The following is a 13,928-nucleotide window of genomic DNA, read 5'->3' as shown; positions in this document are numbered from 1 at the left end:
AGTATGCAAGAATAACTGTGAGCAGAGTGCATGCCCACATATGTGCGGCGGCGGCGCGCGTGCGCCCACGCACGCACACGCACACGCACACGCACACGCACACGCACACACACACACACACACACACACACACACACACACACACACACACACAGAGGGGGGGGGGGGGGGGGGGGGCGGTGCAGAGAGAGAGAGATGGAGGGAGGGAGAGAGAGAGAGCCTGCAGCATCCAGTAGCATGAAATTAGAAACAAGCAATGAGTTAGCAATGCTAACTTTATTCATGCGGAATTTACGCTCAAAATGACTGTTTACACACGTGACATCTGTTATACAGTGGCTCACACACCACACACACTTGTTTCTTAAAGTTTAGTGTGTGAAATACCTAATAATATACAGAGCAAACACAACTCAATCGAGCACTCACTCCCGATGCCGCTATGTATAATTTCTGTTGTATAGCTCTGATATTTAACAGGATACAACTGCTGACACCATACCCGTGTTCCTAGGCAACCACATGAATTCTTCTCCACCTACCCCTTTGAGGGGGTGGGGTGTGTGTGTGTGTGTGTGTGTGTGTGTGTGTGTGTGTGTGTGTGTGTGTGTGTGTGTGTGTGTGTGTAGGGGTGCAACAGTTAATCGAACTCATCGATTTGATTCATTATAAAATAATTATCGATAATCGATCATTTAATACAATTATTGATTCATAACTGATGTAATTATAGGCAAAAATGTTTTAAAATATTAAATAAAAACTTTAAATACAGAAAATAGCCGATCTACCGTATAAGCTAACAATGCGCTGTGGCCTTGTAGATTTTCCCATTTTTGCACAACACCATTACAAAATAGGGCTTAAGTGGTTAATCGATATGTTGATATAAAAAAATATATATTATTATTTGATTAATCGAAAAAGTAATCGATAGAACAATCACTAAGAAAGTAATCGATGGGCAGCCCTATGTGTGTCTGTGTGTGTGTGTGTGCGTGCGTGCGTGCGTGCGTGCGTGCGTGCGTGCGTGCGTGCGTGTAAACAACATCCTTTTCTGTATGGTGAAAGAGCAACACAAACTGTTTAGCATGACATAAAACAGCACAAATATAAAAGAGATGAGAGGTAAACAAAACAGGAAGTGATTATGTGGTGGATTAGCGCTTCCTGTGTGGAGTCTATTGACTGGCCATTCATGAATGGAAGGAAGTGGGCATATTGAGGCAGGGAGTCGCCCATCAACGCAGCCTTCGGGGATGTTATTCCCAACAGCAACGCCACATGCTGTTGCTGCTAGCTCATTGCACAGATCACAGCTAACTTGACAATGACCTCATGGACCACCGGAGAAGAAGAGCTTTAGTACTTAACTGACTTTACTTGGATAATATTTTGCTTCATACTGAACATGAATCATGTATTTCATAGACGTGGGCTAAGCCCAAACTTTAGACCAGGGGTTTTCAAACTTTTTCATCATGTCAAGGATCCCCCAAATCGATTTACATCGGGCCACGGACCCCGATTTCAAAGCATGTTTTTGGTTTAAATTATATTGTCTAAATCAGTGGTTCCCTACGTTTTCTAGATCAGAGCCCACTTGAACCTCTCAGAAGCGTTCGCGGACCACCCATCTGGCCACTTAACATGGCAGCCGTTCAACTAAGTGGTCAGAGGGATGGACCGCATGCATTTTCAGAGTGTCTTTGTTTAATGATCAATCAATTTATTGTGTTCCTGCTTGGATCAATGGAACTTAAGGCAGTATACTTAAGTTCCTATTTATTGGTATCAGAATGAAAACGCATTTTTCAAGGTTTTATGGACAAAACACTGTGACATTTGTTTTTACATTCGTTTTTTATATATATGTTATAAATATTGTCAATAAATCGTAATGCTTTCCCAATTATTTGGGGGTCCACGCAATATTCTCACGGCCCACAAGTAGGTCTAAATATATTTTTAAATATTGTTAGAATAGACACTGATAAAATTTTGGCATTGTAATAATGTCAAGTAAATTAAATTATAGAGAAATAAAACTACTCCTCATGGCTGGGGACGCCCTGAAAGCCCCCCTCAAGCACCCCTGGGGGTCCCTACACCCCAATTTGCAAACCACTTCTATAGGCTATAAATGGATACTTCTATATAGGACATATAGGTGGACAATGGTCACAGGAGGAAAAGTATTACTTTCACTCTTTTGCACGTTAATGTTTCTATGAGCGTGTACAGTGCTTAGCTTATGATGTGTGGATGTAAAGAAAGAAAGAAAGAAAGAAAGAAAGAAAGAAAGGAAGAAAGAAAGAAAGAAAGAAAGTTAATTGGATCTACAGTACACTAAAAGATGTAATGTAAGCATCATTATGTCGCTCTGAATAGATAATTGTTACATACCGGTACTTACAACTGCAACTGGGATCTGCTTTGATAAACTCTATTAGCTACTAGTAGTCAATTAACCACTTAAACCCTCTAGACCAGGGGTCTTCAACAGGGGGTCCGGGACCCCTAGTAGGGGGTCCTAGGATATACTGCAGGGGGGGCCGCCAAATCTTTGTGTGATTGGGACTTTATTTGTTCACTAACCACTTGAACCCTAGCATCCCTATTCTGGGGGGAACATTAGCCGAAAATACCAGATCTGCAAGATTGTTGATTGATCTTGTAGATCTGCTATTTTCGGTAAAGAGGATTGCAGTACAGGGAAAAAGGAGCAGACCACATACACAGCCAAAGGTCAAGTTTACAAAGTATTGAGGGTTTTAAGTGGTTAAATGTCTGAAAACACACATTTAACATTAATCCCATCTCTCTCTCAGTCTAGACTGTAAACTGGACCTGAGTTGACTCTGCACTTGGGGCGTTCTTTTTCCCCGGCGTCTACACCAAATCTCTTCGCCAAACATTGCCTCAGAAGGCGTCGCGCTGCAACGCGTTCTGAGCTTGTACACCGGCTATTTTTGCACAATGTTCAACCCCAGAATACGGACGCTGGCTGGGGTTCATGTGGTTAACCAAAAGAGAAGGCAGAAGGGTGCGCATCGATACCGCTCCAGACCCATAATTGCTGCTGCATGGCTGCGACCGTCGCAGCTTGGATGTGTCTGACTCATTAGCTCCAAAACCCTGTCGTCAGGCCCTGAGGTCACTTCCTGTCGGCGCTGAGCTCATACATGTGCAACAGACTGATGGTGACCTCCTCCGTGGCAACACCCATGGGCGTTCTGTAGCCACGGCGCTGAGCCCACTTCACTGTAAGTAATATGCATCAGGTTGACATGGACGGATGGAACATCACATCACACTCACACATGTGCACACGAGAGTGAGATTCATTCAAGTCACAGTCAGGAAGCCTTACACACAGTAAAATCCTCAGCGATCATTTATCCACTTGTACCTCTGAGCGTGTATACATTTAATAAATAGACCCTTGTGGGTCCATTTGGCTTCATGTATGTGTATACTTCTCAGAGTTAAATTAACACTCAGGATTTTACGGTGCAGGGGCTCTTTAAGCAGTAGAATCAGTGACATGGAAAGGGAGAGACAGCCCTGCTGTCTGCTATTACATCATTTCTCTTTTGAGGGCCAAAATGGCTTCTTGACAAAGGCTCTTTATTACAAACAAACTACCCAGCAGAAAGTTGTCTCTGAGAGGCACTGCTGTGGTTACTATGGGAGGGTCATCGTAATGCAGTGATTTCGGGTCCTTGAAAACTTTTCATGTCAAGGACCCGCAATTTGATATGCGATTAGACCACGGGCCACAATTTGATCTCTGGGACAAAATCATCAGAATTATTTTAATGTTAGACATGATTTGGTCATTTGGTCCATAATTCCTTTATGTACTGTAGGTATAGAGATAACAGTTCAACTCTGATCAAAACGTACGTTCTCTAGTTGTATTAACTTGTACATGATGTAATAATGGTGAACATTAACAATCATTTAGCTGGGAAGCTAGCTGGGACCCCACGTTGACAATCCCTGTCCTAAAGGAACCTCTGATAGTTGCAGAGCAATAACTCACGCTCTATAGTAATATCTATAAAAATGGATGAGTACACACAGTGGGGTGTACAAGTGGTGGCTCAATTCTGATTATGAACGACTACTACTGGCACCCAATAAGAACCTGCGTCACACGAGAGGGCCTTCGCTTGATAAATAGGACGTGGAGACAGTGGTGCTTGTCACAAAGAGCTTGACAATGTGATGAGCAAGAACCTCCGCAGAGGTGTATTAACCCTTTAAGACCGGGAACGCATCTGTGTCATTTTAAGATTTATTTGGCTTTTTATTTTAAATATACGAGCTCATAGCACGGCACTCGGTGCTGCGCTATGAGCTTGTATATCTGCTATTTTTGAATAGCCCAAAGAAATAAAAAAAATTACACAGATTCCCGATTCCCATTAAGACACGTTCCCGGTCTTAATGGGTTAAATAGAGCAGTGAATCATCTGCTGCTGTGCTGCGAAGGCCAGATCTCCATGATGGCGCTGTCCTTGCTCTGCTAAACCAGAAGAGAGGCTGTGTGGGAGGACAAGAGGAGAGAGGAGAGAGGCAGAGGAGGAGGAGGAGGAGGAGGAGGAGGAGGAGGAGGCCAAGATGAAGGAACACACAACAGCCAGATCACTTTGCTGCTCTGTATGTAATAGGGTTACCTCCCACGGCGTAGCGTTACCTGTCTGCCTGCCATATGCTCCCTGGTACAGCACTCCTGCCAAGACAAAGGCATAGGTAAAAAGTCCAGAGTCGGTCAAGCTACTTTCACCACTTAAACCCCATAGACCAAGTGGTTCCCAAACTTTTTCAGCTGAGACCCAAAAGATACATTTGGTGTCTCCCCCGGGACCCAAACTGACAAAAATCCTACTTAATAGTGAAAATAGTACATCTGCAAGCTCACAATGTGTCGCGATGTGAGCTAGCAGATCTGCTATTTTCACTATTTATCAAGCTTATTTTTATGATTTTTTTTTTACACTGTTGAAATGTTTCTGAATATTTCAGAAGAAATATGATTTTAAAAAAGCATTGTGACCCATAGACCCATAGATAGACCCAAGATTAGTGCTGCACGATTCTTGCTCAAATGTGAATCACAATTTTCCTCCATAAGAATTGAGATCACGATTCTCACACGATTCTCTTGTAAATAAAAAAATATTAAGTAAAAAAAATAAATTAATAAATAAATAAAATATTGGAAAAAAAAAATCTCCATAATTTAAAATCGAGATTGCATAGGTGTCTGAATCGAGATCACGATCTTTTTTCGATTAATTGTGCAGCACTACCCAAGATGGGTCCACCACCCAAAAATGGGTCCCGACCCATTGTTTGGGGAAACACTGCAATATAGACTTTAGATGGCTGATGTCCCCCAGGGGTCTATACTAGTAGTCCCCCTCCTTTTCACCCTCCATACATACAGTATACAGTAGATCTGCCATTTCGCTGAATGTTTGCCTATTATGACATGCCCAGAATAGGGATACTACAAGTGGTTACAAATGTATAGCTAAGTTACAATAATATTCTTCAAAATAAGTAACTGATACACTAAAAGCTCTCTTTCTAAATAAGTAGCCAGCTAGTAGCGTAGTAGCGGCCATCAGTCTCGAGAGACCATGGAGACAACTTGGATTAGATCAGGTGGTGCTGACACTACAAGTTACTAAAATAAGTTAGCGTTGAAGCTACTTTGTACCTAATGTGGACATAATTATGACATTGAATAATTGAATAAAATATTCAAATATGTAAGTAAGCTACAAATGAAATGGCTGGAGAAGAATGCTCTTCTATTCTATTCTATTATTTTCTATTTGATGTCAATGAATGTACCACTGAAAATGTAGTGATGCAGCTTTTGCCAAGCTACCAAGCTATATGGTGAAAAGAAATTGCTGAACTACTTGAAAGCTACATTATACTTAAAGTAGTGAAGATACCCACTAGCTACTGGGAAATGTAGTTAAGCTAAGCTAAGATTAAGCTAGTAGCTTAGTTACTTATATATAGCTCCTGTCCATTGTGATCCCGAATGCAAGAAAGCACATGAAAGTGCAACATAAACGAGGTTGAATCAAAGGTACCAAGGAGCCTTTGTCATCGACCCCTGCAAATAAGGTCCAATCTTTCACCAGCATGCACTCTGAAATAGTAGTGCAGGACATGTGGCCACACATGCATAGTGTGCACGATTCTCCTCACCTCACGCACACGCGCACGCACACACACACACACACGCAAACCCTTGGACGTTTGCATGTTGTCATCAAAACACTGTGAAAGGCCAACATGGACCTAGTAAACAGCTAGAGGTGTGAGAATCCGCTACTCATCTGCCAGACTTCCAGTTGCTGCAGTTCTCTCACAATCGTGCCATAGTGTTGTCCAGAGGAGGCCTGCACTATCTGAGTGGGTGGGGATGGTGGTGACTGATGCAGTGTGGATATGAGTGCATGAGACGGAGGATGTTAAGGGAGCTAGGTAAAGGAGGGGGCAGGGTTTCCCTTGACAAGTATGCAAATATACAACCCACAGATTCAACCAGTGAGGCATGTATTTGAATGATCTCTTCCTTCCCTTTATCGCCTGACTGTCACTGTCGCATGCAGAGACTGAGGGATACTGTCTACCGCATGTAAGGCATGAATTATTGTTATAAGCTCACAGCGTTCAGTCTTTTCACAGGCTGTCCTAGACCTAGATAGGGCAGTGAGATGGGGAATTGGCTAAGTGAGAAATGGGTCAAGAGAAAGGGAAGGGAGAGTGGAAACTAGCTGAACCACACTTTTATTTTTTTCTCCTGGTTTGTTCGCTGCATATATGTCAGGAAATTAAACAGACAAATCACCTCAAACGTAGTACATAATATGGTTTTATCGTTTAAAAAGCCAGTGACTTGATTACTATTATCTTCAAACGCCTAAAATATGATGTCAACGTTCCTTTGTCTCTCCTCCTATTGTTCCACACAGCATGGTCTTCTTCTTCTTTAGAATATGCATGGCTGCACATCTTCCAACATGAAGTCTCAAGGATTGGTCAGGCTAGTCATCATGTGACATGGACCCCGCCCAGGCAGGCAGAGAGCCTGGGAGATGCTGACACAGCACCCATGACCCACAAACCCCCCCACCCTCAATCCTCCTTCCATTTAAAACACACACACACACGCACACACACACACACACACACGCGCGCACACGCGCACACGCACACGCACACACACACACACACACACACACACACACACACACACACACACACACACTGTCAATGCAGCCAAATTTCTTAGTACCGATTTGACACTAGACCATTTCCAGGATGGCAAAGATTCATGGAGTCTAATACGGGGGACTACAGACTGCTCAGCAACATTGACTTGGCTCCCTAGAGCCTGCTCCATTAGGGGTGGCACAGGTCAACCACTCACTCTCCACAACGTTCTAACGTGATGTATGCTCTGTCTTACCACAAAGTATAAATTGGGCTTGAAACTGTTTCATCTCATTATGAATCATCAGTCTGAATTAGGCTTTATGGCAAAACTGATGTCTCACAAAGGGAGCTGAATGTTCCGTGAGCACAAGTAGATCAAGTATTAGTAGAACAAGAAGTATTAGGTGTGGATCAGGATCCAATTAAAACTGTGACTTCACTGCTCTCCATGTCCTCAGATTGTTTCATAATGTCATAATGTTTTGAATACACAGAAACCCAATGGAGAGGGAGAGAGAGAGATAGAGAGAGAGAGAGAGAGAGAGAGAGAGAGAGAGTGAGAGAGAGAGGGGGGCAGTTTGGTGTGGAAGCCCAAGGCGTATCTCCATTACAGTCAACATAGCTCACTGCCTGCCTTGACACTCTTAGTCAGTTTATTTACCATCCTCCATTAAAACGACGATGCAGTTCTCTTCCGTGCAGAAGGTGAGCTGCAGTGATTTTGTTAAGTGAAAGACAGCTACAGGGGTACGAGATGTAACATGTCATGTCTCCTTGTTGTGCGAGTCGCTTCATTACGGTTGACCGTGACCATACTGTAATTCATCATGCACACAATTATCTGCCACACACACTGATGCAGAGTGCAGAATTGGAGTTCTGCACACGCTGCACACCCTTGCACGCATGCACGCACACTTTCGAAGTAGGAGGTAATATCCTGTCCTGAAGGGACACTGCTTCCCTTCAACTCTGCTTCCTCCAGCTATCCCACGCCTCAGCAGAACGCCCACTCTCCTCCACCAAAATATGAATGGGGAGCAGAGGACACAGAGTCTATAAATACAAGCACAGTGACATTACAACAAGACACAGGTAGCAGCAACCTGGCCATACGGCGAGAACACAGACTTGGACAGTCATTCGTACCAGTAGCCATCAGGCTCCACCACAACCAAAGCTTGACCCCTCCAGTCCATAATATAAGACCTGCACTCTCTGTTCTTCTGTTCTATGGGATTTGTGACTCCTGCTTTAACTCTGGCACTGTGTTCTTTTAGATTGCTGACTCTGGCTTTGACTCAGGTGCACTTGCCCATAAACTACTAGGATGTACAGTGCAGATCCCTGACAGGTGCCTGTTAAGAATAACTGATGAGAGACTTGCATATATGCCTAATTATATATTCACTGTTGATATATATATTATCCAGACACAGTTGAAGCCTGCACTGTACATAATGTATATTAATTATCGTACTCACTGTATAGACTGCACATATATTAATTCTCATAATCAATGTTGATAGTCTGCACATATTTGCCTTCATATATGTGATAGGAATGTATATTCATGACTTAAACCAGACCTACTGTTTGATCACTGAACTACCCAACTACTTTTATGTACCTGAAATTATGGACTGATACTTACTGACCAACTGAACAATGTTCCTGTTTATGTATGTATAATGTACCCAGACATTATGAGCATGATTTTACGAGGACTCAGCCATTAGCCTGACTGGACCACTGACTATTACCATTATTATGATGATTTTCTTTTCTTTTCTTTCCATTTATCTGTATGGAATGTACATTTACAATCACATTTATTGATACTGTATGAGTATATTAACCCATTCATTCAGAGACCCACTGCACGTGTCAGAACGTAAGTCTAACTATTTTATTTTTTATCTTTATTTCATTTTTTATTGGCTCTTGACTCTAATCTGTTTCTGTATTTCATTATAACTGCTGTTGCTGCTATGCCACCTGGATGCCCCCCAGGGATCAGATCAATAAAGGTTTATCCTCTCTTATCTTATCTTATCTTACATGCAGATACACACAGTGATGGTCTACATAACAGTGCAATCATCAAATTGTATCATTTTGAGTTTCATGGTTACAAGATTGAAGGTGATTCATATGACCTGCACTAATAGCCCACACAACATTTGATGCATGTACATCATGCTATTTAAAATGTGTTTATAAAATAATCTACTCACATCATACATTGTAATTACCTGACAGAAACCCAAAATGCGAATCTAAATGTAATCTCAATGTGTCACTAACCTCTGCACTAAATCAGTGAGAGTGGTGTAGAAGACCTGTGCTTTTCCCCCTGCCTCTCCATCTTTCCCAGTACGACCAACAACAGTCCTCAAGGTCACACACCTAGGGTGTCATTACCTTTTTCCCCGCCCCCCCAGTGCCTGATACCGACATGTAGCAATAGAGCAGTGGTTCTCAACCTGTGGGTCACTTCACTGTCATCTGGGGACCCCCCTACATGATTTTTTGAGGGGGGTCCCCAGATGACAGTGAAGTGACAATTTAAGGCCTTTTAAGACCTTTTTCATACCTAAGAAAAAACTATACTATAAAAACTGGTCAAATATTGGCCAAATTGTACAATTGACCAAATAATATAATATGTTGTCTACAAGCTCACAACGCCTCGCGTTGTGATCTTGTAGATCTGCTATTTTCACAATAAGTATCAGTGGAACCCAGTCAAACTAAATTGAATGCCCCAACTCCTACATTCCAAGTGCAGTTCAAATATGTTTATTTTGTTGGGTCACGGCCTGAAAAGGTTGAGAACCACTGCAATAGAGCATTAGATGGCTGTTTGACTGTAGTGGCCACTGGGGTAACAAGTGACAGTCTTGGAGTTGCACAGCACAGTACCCTGGGTATCTGGGATGCAACACTTCTCGGCAAGCAAGGAGCATGTGTTTCCTCATTATGGCACAAGACGGAACAGACAGAAGCACCTCAGCAGGTTCCTTCTGCCCACCTCGGACTGCTCATCTTGGCAAAGAGTCAGTGGAATGTGAATAATGAAAATGTTATGGAATAAGAATGTGATGATGCCCTTATGAGGACCAACCACAAAGCCCACATCTACGCACACTCTAAATGATTCACACAGAAATGGCTAAAAAAAGACCTAAAGAAAAAAGCGGGCCATGCCAGCGGCAGCTGTCAGGCGTTGTGTACTGTTAGTGTAGGCCCACCACTGGTGGCAGCCAGGGAGCGTTGCCTTGCAGAGCCTGTATTAACTGTGAGGGGTGTCCCCCCCTCCAGAGTGCATGACAAGCACAGAGCCGTGTACTCATAATGACCCACAACCTCCTTGTCCTAATCCCCCAATACGGAGCGGAGAGCACCTTCTGGCCCCCGCGCTGCATGACAAGCTGCTCTGCCTCCCTGGGAGGTGAACAAACAGGGTGGCGGTGGTGGTGATGATGGGTGGGGAAGTGATAAACACACTGCCCATATAGCAGATCTACAATCCTACAGCATGTTGGAGAATGCTGCGAAGCATCGCCAGCTTGTAGATCGGCTATTTTCGCCCGAATGTTTGCCCCAGAATGGCGAAGCTATAGGGTTCACGTGGTTAGAAAGGTCAACCGTCAAGCAGAGCATGTTCATGTCAGTGAGGTGTGAAGTTAGACACTATGATGTGGGAGTATCTGTGTATCCACTGTAACCATTATTTTATACTTTGGCTATTAAAAAAAGAGCAGATCTACAAGCTCATAGCACGTCACTTTGTGCCACGCTATGAGCTTGTAGATCTGCTACTTTTGAAAAATCATGAAAATTTGGCATGTATACTGTAGAGGCCACAGAGTTTCTACATGATTCCTGCATGGTAAATCATTTCAGAGATAGATTAACAACTGAGGATTTTACTGTCTGAGCGAAGATGGATCATAGGAACCTCAACCTACTTTATCTATTAGATTCAATCTTCTCTAGTGCGTTGTTTAGGGATTCCCCCAATATCTTAAATAGGCTATTTTACAAAATGAAAATATATTCATGGCAACAGAAATTGCAAATAATGTTTTGCTCATGAAAACAAAGCAAGTAGCTACACAGCAGCAGCTCCAGAGAGAAGACGACCTTCATGTAGGCACAGATTTGCTAACAACACACACCTATGAGGTGCTCCCCTGGTCCACAGCTGACATTACTGCGTAATGAAAACATTGCGCCTTTGCAGCCGAGTCGACACCGCATCAGTCTGCATCATATGCACCTTTGACAGGTCCGGGTGACAGCAGGAGGCAATTTTCAGCATCAGCACCGTGCCCATTTATTATGAACTTTCTATGAGAGCCGGTATTAACGTGAAGCATCATTTCACTGTGATGATGAGTCAGTTGGAGGAGTGTTGTATTATTTCCAGTATTTCAGTGGAGTGGTCACTGCCACTGGTCAGGTTGTATTGTAGCTCTTACTGTAGGGCAGCAATGCGCCTACACGCTGCTGCCTATGCGGTATAATTCCAATAGCCATCATTACGCAAAGGAGTGCTGTTATTAATGCAATGCATTGGGAATATAGCCTATTCTTTTGTTCGATTGTGTTGTCATCCCGGTTGCATTGCTTCATTTTCTATTCTGTGCCCTATATTTAAGCATCATTGCATGTAATAAAAATTACATTTTGCATGGTAAAGAAGTGCGACCAGCGCCGTATAGCCTATACAGTACGCAGCAGGAGTGGTTTCTTTTCCTTTCACTTGTAAAATCCGACAATAAATATATCCAAATGGAAACAGATCACCTACCTTCCCACCGTCTGGTTGGCGAGCTGTCGCATTCGATTGAATTGCTTCTTCATCTTGTATCTTCTGCGTTAACAACACCTACAGCAGGGGAAAAGATACCGCATTTCTCTAAAAATAACGGCCTTTGCTCCACAGAGGCACAGTAAACGATCCACTCTATCATCACATTGTCCTTCCCTCATTGCAATCGGCAACACGGTGTAAATATTGGAAATTACATATTTTCAATGGATTCTTTTCCCATTTTCTACATCTGTCCCATGGTCTGCGCAGGGATGCTGGTCTGGACCGCTATGGGCACTTGGGCAGAGCGCGACACAGCACAGTGACAAGTAGTAGTCGCTATACAGCAATGCAGTGTGGGAAATGTAGTCAACCAAAGCCGTTACAAATGAATACAAGAACGCTCGCCCCAAAACACGCCCACCCGGGGTCTAATTCGGCGACCTCGGAACGGTCGCCACCACAACCAGGTATTGCTAAACGTATGACCTCAGTAAAACTATGCCTAAACACCTAACCTTATTCCTAAACGTAACCTCGGCTCAGTAAAGCTATGCCTAAACCTAGCCTTATTCCTAAACTTAACCTCAGTAAAACTATCCCTAGGCCTAACCCTAAACTTACTCCTCCTAACCATAACCTCAGTAAAACAAATACAAGAACGGCTGGGGGCGAGCGGTCCGCAAAATAAATGGGGATGAGTGTGTTTTGGGGCGAGCGTTCTGGTTACCATTACAATCCGTTCATTCACAGAGCCAGAGGTAGGCTACTACTTGTTCAGCTACTTGTAATCATCATTTAGGTCTTCATGAAATATGTTAGTAGGCCTATACACTAACCTTGCCACAGGATGAAAAACAATTACATGGAGCATTAACAGCCTTATGTTATGTTTACTTCACAGAGCAGACATATAAACGGATATTGAATAGTGTAGTTCTGATTATTAATGAGCCTATAAGGTTACACCTCCATCCAGTGGCCTCGCTGCGTTAATACATCTATACTCATTATGGCATTTAAAAAAAGAATGAGTGAATGTATGCTGATATAAATGAACACAACTTACAAAAGTATGAAATATTGGGTTCCTTGAGAACTTAAGAACCCTTTCTCTCTCATTATAATAAAAAATATTTAATTAGTGTGTTATTCGTTTTACTGATTTAGGCTTACAATAAGTTGGTATATTCTTTCCCCTATTTTCTTCTCCTTTTTTTTTACTTGTGTGCTATTAGGTTTAAGATGTTTCAATTTGAATGATTTCTAATGTGTCATTCTGGCCTGTATCTGGTATTGCTTTAACTGTCCAGAAGAGAGCAGCCTTGTCTCAAAGAAATACCACTCCGTATTATTATGAGCCTTAAAGCGTCATTAAACACATGCACGCACGCACACACACACACACACACACCACACACACACACACACACACACACACACACACACACACACACACACACACACACACACACACACACACACACACACACACACACACACACACACACACACACACACACACACACACACACACACACACACACACACACACACCTAATGGCTGGGCCTGGAAAGATCTGTCTGAGCCTGAGTTTTTTTTTAAGCTTATGAGTAATGAGGTGGATGATGTCAATATGACAATTCTTCTCACCGTCTCTGACTGTCTTTAATACTTTGAAAAGTTCAAAGCCATCACTTTGATTTAGAAAGTGAAGAAAGTGAAGTAGAAAGTAGACAAAGGTGCAGAGATGGCCATGGAAATAATAACAATAATACACTTGACTTTTAAAGCAATTTTTTAAAATGGGTTACAAATGTCTCCATCTACGCCTTCCCTCTCAGCTACTTA

The 13,928-nt window shown here is 42.7% G+C and overlaps 1 protein-coding gene across 5 annotated transcripts in view; it reads right to left on the bottom strand.

Annotated features, from left to right (window-relative positions):
* arhgap44a (Rho GTPase activating protein 44a) overlaps positions 1-12,346 on the bottom strand; it is a 46,098-nt gene extending 33,752 nt beyond the window's left edge. For all 5 annotated transcript variants that reach the window (XM_080445986.1, XM_080445985.1, XM_080445988.1 and 2 more), the window contains exon 1: positions 12,074-12,346. In XM_080445986.1, coding sequence (XP_080302112.1) covers positions 12,074-12,126 — 53 coding nt within the window. In that variant the 5' untranslated portion in view covers positions 12,127-12,346. The remainder of the gene's footprint in view (positions 1-12,073) is intronic.
* Positions 12,347-13,928: the final 1,582 nt, after the last annotated feature.

The sequence above is a fragment of the Gymnoscopelus braueri genome (genome assembly GCF_963280865.1).
Source record: "Gymnoscopelus braueri genome assembly, chromosome: 13".
NCBI lineage: Eukaryota > Metazoa > Chordata > Actinopteri > Myctophiformes > Myctophidae > Gymnoscopelus > Gymnoscopelus braueri.
The sequence above is the reverse complement of the archived record's forward strand: the minus strand, read 5'-3'. Positions and strand labels throughout refer to the sequence as shown.